The sequence below is a fragment of the Gracilinanus agilis genome, chromosome 2, assembly GCF_016433145.1.
Source record: "Gracilinanus agilis isolate LMUSP501 chromosome 2, AgileGrace, whole genome shotgun sequence".
In the NCBI taxonomy this organism is placed as follows: domain Eukaryota; kingdom Metazoa; phylum Chordata; class Mammalia; order Didelphimorphia; family Didelphidae; genus Gracilinanus; species Gracilinanus agilis.
Window position 1 is genome coordinate 442,194,057 of NC_058131.1, and position 22,080 is coordinate 442,216,136.

At 37.1% G+C, this 22,080-nt stretch overlaps 1 protein-coding gene across 1 annotated transcript in view; it reads right to left on the reverse strand.

Moving 5' to 3' along the window:
- Positions 1-22,080, reverse strand: part of FRMD6 (FERM domain containing 6) — a 167,830-nt gene that overhangs the window by 50,313 nt on the left and 95,437 nt on the right. The window contains exons 6-7 of the mRNA XM_044664740.1: positions 4,432-4,618; positions 3,625-3,780 (exon numbers count right to left, since the gene is read on the reverse strand). Of these exons, the coding sequence (XP_044520675.1) occupies positions 3,625-3,780; positions 4,432-4,618 (343 nt within the window). The remainder of the gene's footprint in view (positions 1-3,624; positions 3,781-4,431; positions 4,619-22,080) is intronic.

Here is a 22,080-nt window from a genome sequence, read left to right on the forward strand (position 1 = left end):
ACTGTTTTACCCCAAAGGGGAAGGGGAAAGAAGGTTAATCTTCCAAACAGGAAGTAGAATTACAAGCATGGCCTACTATTAGTGCATTACCTATTTAAAACAGATTCCTGGGTGTACTGGTCCTTGCGATTATCTTGCCAGAGATTCAGGGTAGAAATTCATCTCTCTACCCACCCTGGCCATTTGGGTCTGTCCAGTCTCTGTACCTCATCCCATTTGGGGGTCATCCACACTATACTCAATGCAGAATTCTCCCTCACTATGATGAAATTGAGAGCTCCAACAAAAGGAATTTGAATGGATAAAGGAACTTAAAAGAGTGGAGGTGGATTTTTAAGACTCCATTGTTTTTTGAAAGTCTCTGTATCTCATTGTATTTTGCTGATTGTTTGCTTTATGATTTAATTTTGTTATTTTAAAGTTCATATGTTAATCTGATCAATATCTTTCTGTTACACTGAATCATTTTAAGTCACTGTGTTTTTGGCTATTAAATAAATTCTGTTACATGATTTTCCTGGAAATCCCCATGCTTTAGTACTAGAGTAAATATCATTGTTAAAAGTAAATTCAACTTACACAAACCCTTTCACGATATCACATATTGCCTTAACAGTTTTTTATTCTATTTTGACAATTGTATACAAAGTTTTGGAGAATTTAATGAGTTAAATATATCAATTGATTTTAAGGAATCTTCAGAAGTGATCTTTAGATATCTAGTATTATTTGCTTGCCTTTAAGTTGTTTGTAACAAGACATAAGGGTCCACTGGTAGTTCAAGAGATGTGCTATGTCATTATTTTATTTAATTTCCTCACTTCTGCATCTTAAAAAATGTAAGGGATGAGAAATCTGAAGTGATTTTCACTATTTATTCCTCTGCTCCATGTGAAATGGGTGGGACATTTTGAAGACAGGTCTGTAAACTGTTTTAGTCCCATACCAGAGGGAGTGAGATGCCCAAGAGGCTTAGTTACCCTGTAATGGGTTATAATCTCATCTGGGAGGTGTGAAGGATTTTATATATGTGTACTCTTCAGCTTATTGTATTTTCCACCAGAATGATCTAGACTTCTTGGTGATATTTTAGACCCCCAAAGTTGTTTTTTTTTTATCAGCTTTGTGTTTTTCTCTAGGCTCTGCCCCATTTTGGATGGACACAATAATAGATTTTGTTAAAAATATCCTTGCCAAGGTTGAAAGATTTGCTATACCTGTAGAATTTGTGACAAGTGTACTTTTTAAAAATATCACACAGCAAGTGGCTATATGGAAACTCATGTGAATCCTATATAATAATGGGATTGTTTGCTATTGTCATTAAATGTGTTATTGTAATTTTGGGGAACTTTGGTACTTTCTTTGAATGTGCATTATCTACTATATTACTGTTTTATAAATCTGCTATTTTTTAAAAATAATTTGCATTCACAGTAGTTCATGGCCAAGTTTAAAAGAAATTTGATCTTATTTTTTTGGGTGAGAAACCTTTCGCTGATTCTAAGCTATATATTTTCGATTTTTAAAACATAATTTTATTATTCTTTTCCCTTGTATGCATACACACAGTATTTGTGTTTCTTTTTTCTCTCATTTTTGTACTTGAACACATTATCAATATTAATCTTTTTTTGATTTTGCAGTAATATGTCATATATATATTTGCTATAATATTAATGCATACCCCCAAAATCTTTAGACTATGGAAACCTGCCATTTTTTTTAAATTTTTTAAACCCTTAACTTCTGTGTATTGACTTATAGGTGGAAGAGTGGTAAGGGTAGGCAATGGGGGTCAAGTGACTTGCCCAGGGTCACACAGCTGGGAAGTGTCTGAGGCCGGATTTGAACCTAGGACCTCCCATCTCTAGGCCTGGCTCTCAATCCACTGAGCTACCCAGCTGCCCCCCACTGAGCTACCCAGCTGCTCCCTAAACCTGCCATTTATTGATATGGGGTTGTGATTAATGATTGTGTCTGATTCCAGGAGAAGGGGACAAAAGAGGCACTATACAGTACAAAGAAGCACAAGGTCAAGAAGACCAACTAATCCCGATGGGATTGATGAGAATCTGCAGTGCCTAGAAGCACAAGGTCAAAAAAGACCAAACCCATCCAGGTAGGATTGATGAACTTCTATGCCAATACGAAAGGACTTGAACTTGTTTGGGGTTCGAGGTTGCAGCTGTTCTGACATGTTAGAGGCCAGCCTTCCCTGAGCCACATCCTAGTCAAGTACTGAAGGTTGGCTATCATCCTAGCTCCCCCTATCCCTGAGAGTGAAGGTAAATCAGACCAGAGAACGACACTTCCCTTTCACACAAAAATCTAATCCTTTTTTCTCTATTGTAATGTGGCAAACTTTCTGTAGTCCTGGGTACTGAATGGATAAGTGTGTAATTACATAAATCATTTTAATTGGGCCTTGATTCAAGCACCTGTTATAAGTTTATTTTTCCTTTGCTTACATTTTTACACATAAGACTGACATTTTATATTTCATCTACAGGTTATTTTTTCTCTTTATTTGGATTTTTTTGATGTTTTTGGATTTCTTTTGATAATTGACTCATACACCCCCCATAACTCAACCATGTATCCTTAGCTGATCTGGGTGTGTGTCTCTATCCTCTTCAGGGGAAGAATGTGTTATTATTCTCTTCAGGGGGGTATGTATGTATTATCCTATAATGCGAAGTTTAAATTCTTTTGAGAGTAATTTCAGGATAAGAAATTTTCTACCTCCCCAAATCCAGAAAGTGAACTGTTTGGAGAAGGCACCATAAAGATGCCTGCAGAGACCCTACCCTGCATCAAAAAGATCCACAATGAATTTTGGATTGAACTGTGGGGGTTGAATGCATTTGTTTTGAATGTACATTCTTATGCTGAAGGGGACTGTCCCCTAATTGGCTTTTTGTCAATGCGCCTAGCACTCAATGGATCATTGGTTTTGTCCTCTTTTCTTTTTATCCCCAAATTACTGTAATTTAAAAGTTGGTTAAGTTTACAAGATCCTTTGGGGAGACCAATCTTCCTCTGGATCTTAAGGGAATGTATTATTGGAAATATTGGGGTCCTTCCACTACATTTCCCATGAGCCTACTGGCTTCCTGTTGTTATGAAATGACTTAGGGGGATAAAACTGAAGGGCTGGCGTTTCACTTCCTCTTTTCTTTCTATCCACTAAGGTGGCAGCAGGGAAGAGAGTGCTTTTTAAACTGACTAAGCTAGCATGGCACATGGCTTTATTTTCTAGTGGCTACTAATGAATCTTTAAAAACCATAATATTTTTAAAGTTATTATTTATATTAATTTTATCTTTTACATGGGGCATCATAAATATTTTATGTTTGACAAATCATTGAAGAACATATTTCCATCTTTATTTTCAGATTAGTATTATAAAAATACTATACCCTGTCCCTTTGAATTAAATATATTGTTGTCTTCAAGTGTGACTTATAGTAACAAAATAGAAATTCAAATATAAATATTTAGAAAGTGTTATATAGTGAAATGGTTATGCATATTTAAGTTTTGTTTAGAAATTAATGCCTTTTTCAAAATCAAAAAGTTATCTCTTGATTGAAGCTGCAGAACTGACTTTATTTTATTACCTTATACAATCTGTAGTAATGAACAGCAATGTCATCTAGGCGGATGGCTTCTTTAATATATTTAAGATGTGCTTCAGAGGCAGTTAGTGCAAACTGATCTTTGTGCATGTTTGGAATGTGTTTTAGGATGTAATCTTTTCCTCTCTTTGTAATAACCTGTTGAAAAAAAGTAAGAGGTCAGTATTTATTTGAAGAGTTGAAAAAACATACGAACTGTTTCTTTTTGTTATTCCCTATTTCCTGTTTTAAGTTAAGATATCCTACTTGTGTTTCCTCATTTGTTTTTCCCAATAATGGGAAAATTAAGAATTACCTCTTTTTTTGTTTGTTTTTTAAACCTTACCTTCCATCTTAGAGTCAATACTGTGTATTGGCTCCAAGGCAGACGAGTGGTTAGGGTAGGCAATGGGGGTCAAATGACTTGCCCAGGGTCACACAGCTGGGAAGTGTCTGAGGCCAGATTTGAACTTAGGACCTCCCATCTTTGGGCCTGGCTCTCAATCCACTGAGCCACCCAGCTTCCCCCACACCTTTTTAATAGTAGTGTCTGTCCTTTCAAAAGATGAAATTCCAATAAGCAACATTAGAAAGACAAAAGGTTCCAACCAAGGAAATGGCTACAAAAAGCTCACCCATAATGCCAAACTCACCACTTAATTCTATATTCTAGCAATCCACTAAGACAGATTAAGGCAACAAAGAAATTGTATATAGCTTTATTAAGAAAAAGTAAGAAATAATAGTAGTAGCAGTTTGAATTAGCAACTGGTAGAGAAAAATACTATTTAAAACCAGAAAACTACCTACCCAAGATGGGAAATAAGCTTCTGGCTCAAAATATTTTCCACAGTGCTTATTCCTTTTGAAGTTTCCAAGATCAGCCTGCAATGCAAAAGCAGCCAGCAAAAAGTAGGCCTCCTCTTGAAGCATACACTGAGAGTGAAGAACTTGTTTTCTCAGGTGCCAGTAATAATAGTATCTTGCTATTCTGTCACTTGGAGAAAAATCAAAAAGAAAACTCAAAGATCTTGATTATTTTGTAGGATTTAAATTAATGTTCAATACTTCAAGTATTATTTTTATAAAGTTTATTATCTGACAAAAGAGAACCATGTGACTAAGTTTTTCTACCTGCTCAAAATGCCTGCTCCTCCAAAGCCTCGACAGGAAAGAAAAAGAGCATGAAAGATGACCTCCATCTAATTTATATGCTGTCATGTAATGATAAGTGAGTGGGGTGTTGGGAATCGTAGTTTTTCTGGGGACTGTGGTCTAATTACACAATTTGGAACATAAACAGAATACAAAACCTTTATATATTTACGAGCAGACTTTCTGTTTTTGTGAATATCTATCTCCCACCTTGTTTAAAAGAGATGTTGCAACCATAGATACTAATGGCCCCAATAAACCTGACTGCATGCCTTTCTCCACTTTTGTTTAGTAGCATATAAGTAGGAATGGATGGGGGAGATTATAAAAATAAAGCAGGATTACAGTTTGGCATGGTTTGATCAATAGTAGGAAAAAGGTTTCTAGAGTTTCTAGAGTTAAAGATAGTGTAAAGTTGAATTTGTTCACTAGACTGACCCTCTGGATTGAGAAGGGGAAAGAGAATAGTCAGAAAAGGGCTAATGTTCTTGAAAAGTACTGAGAAATAGGATTAAAAGTATTAGTGAGGATGAAGAACAGGTTTAAAAGGAGTACAGCATTACAGTAAATCAGAAATAAATGTAATTCCTATTGAATAATTTAATTAAAAATGCTAGTTGAGGAAACCAAGTCACAATGAGAAGGATTTCTGCTTTAAGAAAGTTTTGTATTGTTAATGCAAAATCCTCCTTTCAAATCTCCTCTCCTCTGATTTTTTTTCCTTAATCTCTGTTTTCTTGCTAATTTATCTTATAGTTTATAGAATAGTGATTCCCAAAGTGGGTGCCACTGCCCCCTGGTGGGTGCTGCAGCAATCCAGGGAAGCAGCGATGGCCTCAGGTACATTTGGGGGCAGTGAATAACTGTAAAGGGGCAGTGATAGCATGTGACAGGGGGCGCTAAGTAATATTTTTTCTGGAAAGGGGGCGGTAGGCCAAAAAACTTGGGAACCACTAGTTTAGAGTGACAAGAGGTTAATGGATGATCAAGAAAGGTAGTGGGTAAAATGTGCACACTCTTTGAGAGAAACAGTATCACTACTAGATTCATACTCAAGGTGGCAAAAAAAAAAGTGGAGGAACAAATTGTGATCAATGAATACCATGAGAAATAACAAAGGAAAAGATTTCAGGGAAAAATGGGAAAACTTTTATTAATTGATATACAGTATAGTGAACAGAATCAGGAAAGTAATCAACACAAATAACTTCCAAAAGATTTTAGAACTTTGATCAACTTGATGACTAAACACTGTTTAAGGATGCATAATGGAGTGCTCAAAATTAAATTTTATATACACCGTGTCCTTTCCTCCTTCCCTCTTCAACCTTTAGGATGTGGAGAATTTAAGAAATTACAAAAAAAATGCTGACTACACAATGTTTTGATGTGTGCACCAGAGGACTGGGTTAGAAATATTGCCCATTTTAGAGACAGCTGGGTGATGACTCAGTGGATTGACAGCCAGGCCTAGAGATAGGAAGTCGTAGGTTCAAATCTATTCTCAGACACTTCCTAGCTGCGTGAGACTGGGTAAGTCACTTAACCCCAATTGCTTATTCCATACTGCTTTTCTGCCTTGGACCCAATACCAACAGGAGTTAAAAAGAAAAATAGCCCATTTATAACCTAGAGGGTTAAATAGTTAAAAAGTGGCAAAATCATGCATTTTCCTTCCTTTTAGAACATTCCACATGTATCAACTATTTTTGATTGCTGGCTCATATAAAATGACAATAATTCATAAGAGTTCTTGCCATTAAAGAGGAAAGAAGGCTTCATATTTTTCTTTATTTTTATCTGGAGGGATAGGGATGATGATGGAGACTAGAGTTATTTTACTGGATTAAGGAGTAAGGAATGGGGAGCTCTCAGCTGAAGAAATTCTCTTAAAAAAAACCCCTAAGACTAAAAAAAAGTCTAAGACAGTGATGGGCAAACTTTTTAAAGAGAGGGCCAAAGGAAAAGAAATGTTCATATGTCAGTCTCTTTCTAAGGCAACTCTTTCGAAGTTTTATTGTATTGTATCCTACTCCTCGTATTCATCAGATTAGGAATAATGTCCCGCAGCCGGATAGAACATTTCAGGGGGCTGCATCTGGCCTGCAGGCTGTAGTTTGCCCATCACTGGTCTAAGAGAATAGATTTCTCACACAGCCAGTATATATCAGAAGTGGAACTTGAATTCAGATTTTCTTGGCTCTGCTAGCTCAGGTACAAATGGTGTGTAGCATAAAAAAATAGATAAATTCTATTTTTTGTAATCCTTAGGCTAAATTTACTTTTCCCATTTTACATGTTTCTTAGGGTTTAAAAATAAGCAAGTGAAACACATGGCTTATTATATTTATGGGTTATTTTACTTAAAAGTTTATTCAAAATAATTATTTCCAATGAACTATTTAATATTCAAAAGTTATTCAGTAATATAGTGCAATGTAGGTCAAGTTTTTTAAGGATGGCTTCCAAATTTAATAATGCAAAGTTAAGTTCTTTACTTATTTGTTGTTCTTCCCCACCACCAAATTGCTCCTAAAGGCACTGAATTTGTGTTCTCCTATCTCTAAGTATCAATGGCAACTTCTCATGCTGCAATATAGAATTTAATGTGGCTAATGTAGAATTTAAAATATAGAACTAAGAACAGAAGATTCAATGTATGAAAGTAAAACTGGCCCTATAGTTTGTTCATACATTTAAAGCTTAAAGGAACCTTAGAAGTCATAGAACACAACCCTTTCATTTTATAGATGAGGAAGCGAAAACCAAGAAGATAGTAGGGCTCAGGGAATGACTTGACCAAGGTCACAGAAGTAGTTAACAGCAGGGTTAGTATTTCAAACTAGGTCCTCTGACTTCAAATGTAGAACTACTTTTCCTACATCACACTACTGTAATGATTTGCCTCCATCACTTTACTTGCAGAAATACATGAAAAAAACTATTTTCTCAGTGTAATTCCTGATTTAGCAAATGTATCCATAGAGTCACCAAAGCAGATTGCAATAAGTCTTAGGGAGTGGTTGAGGCAGTATGAATTAAATGACTTGCCTAGGAAAGTATCAGTTTAGATAAGAATCCAGCTCTTTCTGATTTTGAGCTTTTATTTGCTACAGGGAAAAATGCTTGGAATGAGAACGTGTTTATGTTTGTATTCTGTCATTTACTATGTGGCTTTAAAACTCTGAGAAATGAAGTGACCCAGTTTCCTTATCTGTAACATGAAGATATGATTCAATTCAATTCAATAAAGCACCTTTTATGTGTCATACACCATGTTAGGGATACAAAAGCAAAGCCCTCACCCTCAAAGAGTTTACATTATATTGGTATGAACTAAGAAAATTAAAAAATAATTATGGGGAAAAGTTTGCTAATAGCCAGTGAAAGTGAGGAGAGATCGTTAAAAATGTTATGCAGAAGATAGAATTTGTTTTGAACTCTGAATGCTAAGAAGAAAAACAACTCCATGCCTCCTGCATGGGGGGAGGAGATAGAATGTCAACTGTAAAGAATAGCAAGTGGTAGGAGGGGGTAGTGATGGTGACTTAATAGCTAGTACATTTGTATTAGCTATCTCAAAGGACTAGTGTAAGATCTTGGTATTATTTAACATAACAATCACAAGGGGTAGAGCAATTTTAAAAATTCTTATTATGTCAAAAGCACTTATCTTGCCTTTCTTGTCAAAACATTGTGCCATGGAGTGGAGTCAAGATAGTGAAGAAGGTACATATCCAAATACTCTCTACCAAATACTCTCCAAAAAATCATGATCTAATACCTCAAAATAAAATCTGGAACATAAGTTTTCAGCCCAAAACAACTTAGAAGGCCAGCACAAAAGATCTAGTGCACTGGGGTAGAAATGGAGCACAAAGCAGCATACCAATGAAGGCCCCACCACAGCAATGGGCCTTGAGCACAACTGAAACAGCAGCAAAGGCTATGGAAACTCTCAGTCACAGATGGTAAAGGTGGTTGGACAACTGCTCAGAAGGAGAATACAGGGGTATCTTTGGTGGCTATGGGTGAAAAACACTTGCTGAATTTCCCAAACACAGATCCAGGTAGCAGTTCATAGTTCCAAGTGGAGAAAGAGTGCCTCTGGAGAGTGTTGGCTGGGAGAGTATTAAACATACCTATCTTTACATTATAACTACTTTGGAATAACTGAAATCAGTGAAATCCCCAGTATTAGCTCTGAAGGCAGCTGAACAAAGAACTTGAAGCTTGGAAGTATTCCCTTTACCACTGTTACAAATCCCACCTTCAACAGGTTTTTTTTTAATTAAAAGAAAAGAAAAAGACTGGAAAAATGAACAAACAACAACAAAAAAAGAAATGAAACAAAGTTATTTTGATGCCAGAGAAGATCAAAATACAAACTCAAAAGAACACAACAAAGTAAGTAATGCTGCATTCAAAGCCTCTAAGAAAAATAAGAATTTTAAAAATCAAATAAGAAAAGCAGAAGAAATATTGGAAAGAGAATTGAGAGTGAAACAAGGAAATCATGAAAAAGAGTCAACAGCTTGGTAAAGGAGACACACAAAAAATACTGAAGAAATTAGTAATACCTTAAAAAAACAGAATAGGCCAATCAGTAAAGGAGGCACAAAAATCTACTAATGAGAAAAACTTTAAAAAGCAGAATTGGCCAAATGGAAAAAGGTATACAAAAATGCATGGCATATGGAAAAAGAGGTACAAAAAGATAAAGATTTCTTTACAAAGTAGAATTGGCCAAATGGAAAAGGAAGTACACAAGTGCTGAAGAAAATCATGCCTCAAAAACAAGAATTGGGTGAGTGGAAGCTAATGACTCTAGGAGACATCAAGAAACAATCAAATAATGTGAAAAGAATGGAAAAATAGAAGAAAATTTGGAATAATTCATTGGAAAAACTGACTTGGAAAACAAATCCAGGAGCCATAACCCTAAGAATTATTGAACTATCTGAAAGACAGGATCAAAAATCTTATCTTTTAAGAAATTATCATGGAAAACTGTCCCATTATTCTAGAAACAGAGGGAAAAATAGAAATGGAAAGAATCTAGAGATCCCAAAAGGACAACTCCCAGGTCAAAGAGAAAATACTGCAAAGAAACAATTCAAATAATGTGGAGCCACAATCAGTATAACATGAGATTTAGCAGTTTATATATTAAAGGATTGGAGGACAAAGAAAGCAAAGAGGATACTGGAGATCAAAGGAGATAGGACTTCAACCAAGAATCACTTACCCAGCAAAACTGAACAGAATCCTTCAGGGAAAAACATGGGTATTCAATGAAAAGGAAGATTTATTCCTGAAGAAAAGACTAGAGCTGAATGGAAAATTTTATTCTCAAATTGAAGACTCAAGAAAAGTAATAAAAGGTAAACAGGAAAGGGAAATCAAAAAAATATTCAGTAAGGTTAAACTGTTTATATACCTACCTACATGGAAAGATGATTCTTCTAACTCATAAGAACTTTATCATTATTAGGGCAGTTAGAAGGAGTAGACAGACAGAGGGCAAGAAATTAAGTTGAATATGATGGAATGATATTAAAAAAAATAAAATGAAGGCATGAGAAAGAGGAATGCATTGGGAGAAGGGTAAGGGAAAATAGAATAGATTGATCTACTGCACATAAAAGAGGCATGGAAGAGCTATTACAGTAGAAGGGAATGTGGGGGAGATGAGGAGGGAAGCATGTGAACTTTACTTTTGTCAAAATTGGATCAACAAGGGAAGAACATACACAATCAACTGGGTATAGATATTTATCTTACTCTATAGAAAAGTAGGAGGGGGAAGGGATAAGAGAAGGGGGTGTAGAACTGATTGAAATAGGGGAAAATTGGAGGAGGTGATGGTCAGAAACTAAATAGGAGAAAATAGGATGGAGAGTAACAGTAATCATAATGGTGCAAAAAATTTTTCAGGCCTATCTAATAAAAGCCTCACTTCTAAAATACATAGAGAAATGAGTTTGAATACATAATACAAATTATTCCCCAGTTGATAAATGGTCAAAAGATATGAAGAAGTAGTCAAAGTAATAAAAACTCTTGATAGTCATGCAAAAAAATATTCTAAATCATTATTACTTAGAGAAATGCAAATTAAAACAACTCTGACATACCACCACCATCTATTAGATTGACTATTGTAGCAGAAAAGGAAAATGATGAAATTTGGAGGGGATGTAAGGAAAACTGAGACATTATTGCACTGCTGAGGGAGTTGTGAATTGATTTGATTATTTTGGGGAGCAAGTTGGAACTATGCCTGAATGGCTATTGTGAAGATGGAATTAACTCTCCCCTGCCTACTTTTAAATTTAATCCACAAAAGTGAATACACCCATACTTAACCCTAAAGTAGGGGAAGTCCACAAACTACTTACTAAAGGGCTTTGTACCTCCAAAAGCAACTGACTGCCCCCTGGGCACTCCTAAGCAAATTTAAAGACTACAATTAGTCCCCTAAAGTAGAGGAAGGAACAGGAAGTGACACAAAGAAGGGTCTTTAGAAGTGGCCAAAACTTCCTGTCATGAAGTCTTTCAAGGCTTTTGAGCTCCTGGGAAGTATTCCGGCTGAATCTGGAGTGTGGAGGACCAGGGACTATGGTAAGACTGCTCTTGAATCTTCTCCTTTTGGAGCCACTGCTTGGGTGAGTGAAAAGCTGACTCCTTTCCTGGCTTCTGGAGAGATTAGTTTCCTTAGAGGCCTCCCCATCTTGAGGAGGCTGCATGGATATTCACCACCGGGCCCTCTGGCTGAGGGTCCTCCTAATTAGCCCTGCCTGGTTTAAGCCAGGAGCTAGGGCAAATATTTAGTGTCTTAGGTTAGACTGCTTACTCTATCCTCTTTCACATTTCTCTACTTTATTCTTTTCCTCTATTTTGTAAATAAAGCTGCTAAATAGTCATTTGACTTGAGTTATAATATTGCCAATCACATCCTCTTATTAACCATATTAATTTTATCCCCTACACTATAAAACAGTACATACGCTTTAGCCCAGCAAAACCATTATTCAGTATATATAGCAAAGAGATGAAAATCAAAAAGGGTAGGACAAACAAGTATAAAAATATAGCAAAGAATTGTAAAATGAGGGGATACTCATCAATTGGGGAATGGCTGAGAATAGTAAATGACACAGAGTACTGTGCTGTAAGAAATGATGAGCAGGAGGAACTAAAAAAAATCTATAAAGATTTACACAAACTGAAACACAGTGAAATAAGCAGAACCAGAAGAATATTGTACATAATCACAGGAATATTATAAATGAATAACTGTGAATGACTTAGCTATACTCAATAATGCAATGAAACAAAATAATCCCAAAGAAGTCATGTTAAAAAAAATGCCATCTTTCAAGAGAAAGAAGTGATGGAATTTGAATACAGAGCAAAGCAAACTTTTTTCACTTTATTTCTTAATTTTTTTTGAGTTGCCTTCCACAAAGGATTAAAAATGAAAAATGTTTTACATGACTGCACATCTAAAATTTATGTGACACTTAATGTTGGGGGGAGAATTTGAGACTCAATATTCTTTGAAAAATGCTGGAAACTGTTTTTATACATAATCAGAGAAAAATAAAATAAAATAAATTTAGCCACAACAGAAGAGACTACCATTTAGAAAAGTTTTCAGCTTATTTTTTTGCTAAGATTATTTTTTAAAAGCATCAATTGAGAATATACATTAAGTATTTTAAGAACTTTGAAAGCAAAACATAAATATCACAAAATATCCCACAGATCTAATGAAAATATACACATGTGCTTTGGAAATATGCCAAGCAGAACATAAATATTAACTATAACAATCTTTATTTCTGGGCATTTTTCAGTGTACCATTTTCAGTGTAATATGAGAGTCTCCTGTGAAAAGAAATTCTTGGTTCTCTTTGTCTATCCTGAAACAATAACTTAAATGCCTCTACTTAGTACCTCCCTAGATTGTCAGGACAGGATTAACTCTCCTTTGTCTACTTTTGAATTAATCAACAAAAGCAAATACACCCATACTTAACCCTAAAACAAGGGAAATTCTTACTAGAGGACTTTGCACCTCCAAAAGGAAGACTGCAACCCATGTGCTAACTGTAACATGGGAATCCAAACTGGATGACAACTCAGAAACATGTGAATCCTAGGAGGAGAATTAACACCTTTAGAGGTGACAACTCAATCCCACAGACACTACCCCTGGGCAGGTCTGGACAATCTGGAAACTGTGATTGGCCTCTGTGAAGAAGATGAACAGGAAACCACCATAAAGCCATGAAATCCCTGAGCAGTCAGGCTGGTGAAGTTGAGTCTAGTGGAGAGTGCTTTCTGGAGACAGTTTTTGAGGGAACTTCACTGGAGACTGTGGCTTGGATCGTGGCATCAACTTAGATTCTGACTCCTGAACTACTTCTTTAGGTGAGTAAAAAGAGCTGACTACTTTCCTAGTTTCCTAAGAGATTAGCTTCCTTCTTGGAGGAGGCCTTGTAGTTACTCACTACTGGCCCTCATGGCTGAAGACTAGTATAGGTTTTTTCTCTAACTTCTCTCACATTTCTCTAACTTATTGTTTCCACTCTATCTTGTAAATAAACTTTTGACTTGAGATATAATAACTCCAGTGACCATGTTATTTCACATAATTTAAGTCCAACTACTAAATTTCACCCCTTACACCCTAAAAAGCTATAACTTTCTAATGCCTGGCTTGTCATTGAAAACTGTAGTAAAAGAACTGTAAGTCAATTGTACAAAAAAACCAAGCCATTCCCCACTTAACAAATGGCAAGGGACACGAATAGGCAGTTTTCAGATAAAGAAATAAAAATTATCGATAAGCACATGAAAAAGTGTTCTAAATATCTCAGAATTAGAGAAATGGAAATTAAAACAATGCTGAGGTACCACCTCACATTTAGCAGATTGGTTAATATGATAGAAAAGGAAAATAATAAATGTTGGAGGGGTTGTGGCAAAATTACTGGTGGAGTTGTGAATTAATCCACCCATTCTGGAAGGCAATTTGGAATGTGTAATTATAATTTTTTACCCCTTAACTACATTTCTCAGCATTCCTCTTTCTTCCCGACATTGCATCCTTATGTTCTGTAGATAAAGTTTGGTGTAACCCTGCCCTCTCTCTCTCTCCTCTCCCACTCTCGTGGTCTGAGAAACTACTCTTTACTGACATTTTTTGCTTTTCTCTACTTCAAGTGATTATTAATAAATCTTATAAACTATACTACTTGGAGTACTGGATATTAATTTTTAATCTTACATTTTCTGGCAACCACTTCAGAAAACAAATTCTCAAATGTTCTTACTCAGATAGTCTTTCAGTAAAGATAGTATGTTTTTCCCAGTGGTGGGGAGCTGATGAGATGAGATGAGAGTTGAGAGCTGAGTAGCTGTGTCTCTCCACATGCCCTCCACTTGTCGCCCCTGCTGCCTCTGAGGAACTCACTGTTCCTGTGCTCTCACTGCTAGCTGCTCCTGGCTGCTCTGTGGCCGCCTCCCACAGCTATCTCTGAGTCTCCATGGAGAAGGTGACGTATATATTTCCCCCAGCTGAGTGGCAGGTATTGCCCCCGCTGCCTCTGGTCATAGCTATAGCCCTCCCTGCCCTGACTTGGGTTTTGAAAGCATGGTAGCCACTTGAACTCTCAGCTTCTAGCTGAGGAGGTTTTTAGATCCCTAAGCAGCACTTCCAAGGCTGACCAACTCCACTCCTCCCAAACCCCCTAATTTCCAAGCTGAATTTTTAAGATGACCCTAGGCTCCTGGCTGAGAGAGTTGCAACTGAGGGTTTTTCAAAGGGAGGGTCTCCTCTGCCACCCTCTCCTCCCTACAACCTAGCAGAATGGGGGGGGGGCAGGTACCAAGTTAGTGGATTTGAAGCTAGAATTTTTGGAAATAAACCTCTGATCTTTTTCTTTTTCTCCTGATCCAGAACATTAAGAGGAAGCCCATATTTCATATTCAAATACCCATTTGTTCCTCCCTGGTGTTTTTGCCCCTAGGGAGGAGGGGAAGGAACAATACTTGTTGCAAGCCTCTTAAGAAACACCTGAAAAGTTTTTTTTTAATTAATCTTCATGTCAGGGTCTTTTGTTTTCCCTGTAATTAAAAAGCCAGTGAGCTTATCTCAAGAATAATCCTGTTAAAAATCATAATTGAAACTTTGAAAGAACACTTTTTTGTCTCCAGAGAATTTTACTGGGTTAGAAAAGCTTACAAGTTCAGATTTGCTCTGTTTGCTTCTGTTCCTGGGAGTCTTTATTTTCATTGGATATTTCCCACTTCTTTTACTTCTCCTCAAAAATAAACAACAGAAAGCTACCTTGCTTAAATTACAGACCCAAATGGAAAAATTTGAAAAATTCTTGACTGGTCTCAAGATAAAAAAGGAATTTCCTTCCCCAACTGTGCCTCAGGTGGAATACCTTCTCTCTTGCCTTGTGTAGCTCCTGGCCTCCCCACCCACCCATCCCATCTCCCAGTGCCCTGCCCTCCTCTGTCATTTCTCCCAGCCCCCAGCCCTCTCCATCCCCAGACCAACCCTGCCCTCTCACCTCACTGGCTCCTATCCCTCCCACTCCCCTTACTTTCTCTGTATCAACACAGACATCCAGCTAAAAGACAAGAACTGAAACTAATTCAGCTAAAGGTCTTTTCCCCTTAAGTGAAGTGCCCACTTTAAATAAGGATTGGAGAAGTGGTGACCTAAAGGCACCACACACCTTTTACACCCCAAAATATTAAGAAATCCAAGCAAAATATCGCTAGATTTGAGGATGAACCTATAGTAGTCATAAAGATACTGGACAACATTTTTTGTACATATGATCCTCCATATCTGGACATGCAAAACTTGCTCCAAGCCTTTTTAACAGAAAGAGAGAAAAATAAAATAATTTCTCTTGTTAATAAAACCCAGGGAAGGAATGCAATTCACTGGCTGGAGCAAGATCCTACATGGGATATTAATGACCAAGGGGAATATTTACAACTATGCCATGTTAGAGTAGCATTACTAAAAGCCATGAGAGATTGTTCTGATAGGCCATGCACATGGACCAAATTTGAGAGTCTTAAGCAATCAGATGATGAAACTCCCTCCCAGTTTATGGATAGACTTATTGAGCTGGGAGGAAGATACATAGACTTTGACTTTTCCAAAGGGAGGGATGTCAGGCAAATTAGGAGACAATTTGTAAATAACTGTTGCAAAGTGGTCAAAGATTATTTTAAGACAAATTGCCCAAACTGGCCTAATATGGACCTTGAGGAACTGAGGAGAGTTGCAGTTTATGTATTTAAAGGCCATGAACAGAAAAATGATGAGAACAATGGCTTAGTAGAGACATTAAGGAAGGAAATAAAAGCTTTAACTGAAAGATTTGAAAAAGAAAAAGAGAAAGAAGGTCAAGCAGTGGCCACTGCCCCTTTGCAGTAATCCAGAAATCAATCATTTACATGTAACTTCTGTGCAAAAAGGTATCACATAATGATGAACTATAAGAAGTGGAACCAAACAATTAGAAATAATGACAATTATAGAAATAATAATCCACATCAGGAAAATGAAAGTGGGGCTTGTCCATGCTACAATCAGGGTGAAAATGCCCCTCGGCATGGAGGACCCCAAGGTAATACTCAAAGATCTGTATGAAGATGTGAGGGGGGTCAAGGCACTGGAATCAAAGAGTGAAACCTTCAATTTCTCAGACCCTAATGTTTTAATGCCAATTATCCCTATCCATTCCCCCCTCCCTCCATAGTGATGAACCTCATGTAACCCTGAAAATTGGAAATACATATTATGATTGCCTCTTGGACACTGGAGCCTCCAGATCAGTATTGATGAGTACACCTGATTCTAATTGTGATTCCAATGGCTCACTAGATGTAGTGGGGGTATCAGGGCCACCTCTAAGAGTCCCAAAGCTTTCCCCTTGAATGATAGGGAACATTCTTTCCTTCTAATGCCTAGCTCCCAAATAAATCTGCTAGGAAGAGATTTTGTAAGCAAGCTTAGAGCTACAATAACTTACTTTCCAAATTGCTCTATGTCACTAGAATTGCCTGAGGAATTCTTAAATTTGTTACCTGTACTTCTTTCAGACAGTCAGGAGATGAAGAAGTCTCCTACTTTTGAAATCCCAGCTGATATCCCTGAGTTTCTCTGGGCCACATCATCTTCTGATGTTGGCCTCCTTAAATCAGCTGTTCTTGTTCAAATTCAGACAAAAGCTGGTCTACCTCCTTCCATTACTCAGTATCTTCTATCAAAAGAGGCACTTGGGGGAATTACCCCAGTGAAAAATTCATTAACTGAACAAGAAATAATAATTCCATGCAAATCTGAATATAATACACCCATCCTACCTGTAAAAAAGCCAAAATTAGGCCTCAATGGAAAACCTGTCTATAGATTCATCCAGGATTTAAGGGATGTAAGTAATCATGCCATAAAGAAACATCCTGTGCTTCCAAACTGAAAAACAATTATTTTTTCTATTCCTACCACAGCTACATACTTTACTGTAGTAAGCTTAAACTCAACATTCTTCTCAATACCAATTCATGAGAATTCCAGGCATATATTTGCCTTCACCTGGAAAGGTTCCCAATGCACCTAAGCTTGTTTACCCCAAGGGTTTATTGACAGCCCTACATTGTTCTCACAACTTTTGAGTCAAGATACAGATAATATAAAATTTAAGAATAATCCTTTAATTCGATATGTCGATGATTTGTTCTTGGTCTCACCAAATGCTACACTGTGCAAGGAAGACAGCAAACATCTCCTTTTAGAGCTGCATAAGAAAGGCCACAAGGTCTCAAAGGCAAAGATTCAGTGGTGTCTCCCCAAAGTTATTTAGGGTTTATTTTAACTGCTGAGGTCTGTTCTATCTCGTTCTCCTAAGCACATTGAAGATATTCAAAAATTGAGCGCACCCTCCACTAAGAAACAGTTGAGGGCAATTCTTGGAGCAACAGATTTTTGTAGACAGTGGATCCCTTGCTATGGGGAAATCACTAAACCCTTTATAGCACTGACAAAAAATTCAGTGCCAGAGCTGCTAAAATTAGAGGCAGAACACCTGTCAGCTCTTTCTAAATTAAAACAGACTATCCCATCTGCCCTTGCTCTATGCATCCCAGATTACAAAAAGCCATTTACTTTGTATATACATGAACAGAGAGGGGCAGCTTTAGGTGTTTTAACTCAAACATTGGCCCAGCTGGACCCACCATGTCTTAGAGGCAAAGCTGCTACACCTTTATTGTAACTAGAGCTGCTGATTTAGTCTTGGGATGCTCTTTAACCTGTAAGAAGGAAAAATTTAAGTATTTATAGATATATTAAATATGTGGCCACCAGGAATCAACAATTCAGGTTGATTCCGTAATTAAATCAGACCCAAGTCAGCATCGGGTTGAAGAGTTTATTTACAATCAGGTAGGTAAAGAGTAGGAATAAAGAGAAAAGGAGAGGCCAGTCCAGGGCCTGGACTGAGAGAGAAGGTTAAGGGGCTAAATAAATGAAGCTGTAAGCCACAAGACCCAACAGCCAGATAGGCAGAGTTTAGAATTGCCTCAGCTAGGCCAAGGAAGTCAGCCTAACTTACCCACGTGACAATACAGAGTGTAAGCTGTCTGTGGTCTCAGGAGATGCTTCTGCTCCCAGTTTGAGACGGCAACTGCCCCCACAGGAAGTTCACTAACTTACTTAAAGAGATAGTGTCTTTCATCACTTCCTGTGGTCCACCTCTAATTCAAATGGACAAGTGGCAGTTTCTACATTGATTTGGACTGCCCAAAGGGCAGTCCCTTATTCTTGATTTGTTACTTATTGTCACGTGTGGGTAACTCGTCTCCCCTCCCCACTAAGGGAGGTGAGAGTGACATCATTAGCATGCCTAGGTTGAGTAGATTTTTGACTATTAATGGGCTCGAGCTAATTCTATTTACACAAACCATAATGTGCCCACATGAAGTCAAAATATTTTTGCTAAGACATAGAACACAGGCATTTTCTGATCAGAGAATTACAAAGTATGAGGTAACCTTGTTAAGTAATGCAAATATTACTTTAAAATGCTGTACAACTCTTAACCCTGCCACCTTGCTTCCAGATTTACCAGTTTCAGGAGAATCCTTACATAGTTGTGAATCTTTTAGTGTCAATGGCTGAAAAGACTTGAGATAATATCCTGGACACTCCTTTAGACACCAAGATCTAATCTTATCCAGTGACAGTTCTTCTTTCATGAGGGATGGCATACATTACACTGGAGCTGCTGTAGAATTTGCCACTCTGTGGTCTGCGTCACTGACCTCAAATATAAGTGCTCAAGGTGCAGAACTGATAGCTTGAAAGCATGCCTGTTTTAGATAAGAAGGCAACCATTTACACAGGGCATTGTGGACTCTGTTAAAAAAGTACGGATAGCCCCTGGCATAACTACCATAGCCTCTAAACTGTGTACGGCCTGCCCTACCTGCCAAGCATTTAATTAGCACACCTTTCATGGCAAAGCTTTTGGAGAGTCCTCTGGCTTACACAACTTTTGAACACCTGGAAATTGATTTTATCACTATGCCAAAAGCTGGACAGTATACACTTTGTTTGGTCATAGTAGATCAGCTGACCAGATGGCCTGAAGCATTTCCTACTGCTCGAGTCACAGTGGCTTTTGTTGCCAAAGTGCTTTTAAAAGATATTATTCCTCGCTTTGGCCTGCCAGCATGCATTGATTCGAATAGAGGAACTCATTTCACCAATTCCATTTTGTCTCAGATTTATTCATTTTGGGGGATAACTCCTAAATTCCATTTACCATACCATCCCCAGAGTTCAGGCCAAGTTGAGAGAATGAATAGAGATCTTAAGACTATGATTGGAAAATTGTGCACTGAGATTCATTTAAAATGGCCTGAAATTCTTTCTCTGGTGCTATTTTATCTTAGAAGCAGGCCCAGGGTAGATCTACACATCTCACATCATTTGAGATGCTTTTTGGACATCCTCCTATACAGGCTAAGCCTTTTTCTCCTGCATACACATCATTACTAGGGGGAGTTACTTCTATTGCCTCACATATACAGGATTTACAAATCAAATTGTGAGTACTCCATGAATCTGGAGCTGTTGTATAAGCAATACTCCTCACTCCATGACTTGCACCCAGGTGACAAAGTGTACATAAAGAACTTCCAGCACATTGGGGCAACTCAGCCTGCCTATGAAGGTCCATTTCAAGCAAGTCCTCTTAACCACTCCAACAGCTAACAAAATTGGAGAAAAGGACTCTTGGATCCATTATTCACATATAAAAAGAGTACCTTCTCTAGATAATGAGTGACTATATCCTATCATTCTTATTTTATTTGCTGATTATTTTCAAGATTTAATTTTGTTTTTTAAGTTAATATATTAAGTTAATCTATAATATTCTGTTACACTATGGCACTTTCTGTTACTGTGTTTCAGCTATTATATGTATATTCTGTTATACTGTCTTTATTTGTACCATCCTATGCTTGGACTGGAGAAAATACCATTATAAAAGTCCATAAACTAGTTGGAAAAAACTTGTATTTAGTATAGCTTTTTGTGAATTTTGGTGCTTCTTGAATGTGCATTACCTGCTGTACTACTGTTTTACAAAGCTGTTCCTTGGTGAAAATCATTTGCACTCACACTGTGGATCATGGTCAAGATCCATTAAAGGAAATGGATCTCATTTTTGGGTAAGAAACCTTTGTATTCTAACTCTCCTTGGCTGACACAGTGTGCCACTGATTGTAAGCTATATATTTTTGATTTTTAAAACATTTTTTAAATTATTATTTTCTTTTTATGTGCAATAGAGTATTTGAATTTTCTTTTTTCTTTCATTTTTCGTACTGGGAGTACATGCTACCAGTATTATTGGTTTTTTGATTTTGTACTAGTCTGTTTAAAATGTCCATTAGCCCTAATGTCAGTGCATACTCAAAAGCTTTAGGCTATGAAAACCTACCATTCATTGTTTAAAAATTATGGGACTTTGCTTAATTATTGTGTATGATTCCAGGAGAAGGGAACATATAAGAGCCTCTGCACAGTGCCCACAAGCACAAGGTCAAAAAGACCACCCAATCCTGGTGGGATTGATGAGATTCTGCACCAAGAGAAGAGGACTTAAACTTGTTTGAGGTTCAAGGTTTTTTGACATATGTCAGATGCAGGTCTTCCCCATGCCACATTCTACCAAGTACTGAAGTTTGGCTGCCATTCAGGCTCCCCTATCCCTGAGAGAAAAGGTAAAATCAGACCAGAGAATACTACTTCCCATTTGCTGCTGAAATCTAGTTCCTCTTCTTTCTTTCATAGAGCAATAATTTTTTGTAGTCTTGGCTGCTGATTGGGTAAGTGCATAATTGCTACTACAGGATTGTGGGACATAAATCACTTTAATCCGGCCCTGATTCAAGGACCTGTTATAGGTTTATTTTTCCTTACTTAGAATTTTTACACATAAGACTTTGATATTTTATATTTCATCCAGATGTTATTTTTTTTCTTTTATTTGGATTTTTTGATGTTTTTTATTTTTCTTTTGACAAATTAATTCATATACCTCATAACCCAGCCATGTATCCCTGTGTGATCCCTGTGTTTGTCAATATCCTCCTGGGGGGGGGGGGAATTGCATTATTATCCTATAATGTAAAGTTTAAATTCTTTTGAGAGTAATTTTAGGATAAGAAACTTGTTACCTCCCTGAATCCAGAAAGTGAACTGTTTGTAGAAGACGCCATGAAAATGCCTGCAGAGATCACACACTGCACCAAAAGTTCCAGAGTGAACTTTGGGATGTGGTGAATTTGAACTATGGGGTGTTGAACACATTTATTTTGAATGTGTACTCTTATGCCTAAGGGGACTTGTCCCAAATTGTTTTTTTGTCAATGTAGTAAACATTGGTTTTGCTCTTTTTCTCTCTTATTCCCGTTTTATCCCCAAATTATTGTAATTTCCCTTTAGCAAGTATATATTGTATATACCCTTAATTAAAAATCTTTAGAGTTATAAGTTGGTTATGTTTACATGATCATAAGGGGATCATGTAATTAGAATTTTGCACCCTTGAACTACATTTCCCAGCATTCCTCTTTCATTCCCACATTGCATCCTTACATTTTGTAGATAAAGTTTGGTGTAATACCGCCCCCTCTCTCTCCTCTTCCGCTTTCGCAGTCCAGGAAACTGCTCTTTACTAATAGTTTTTA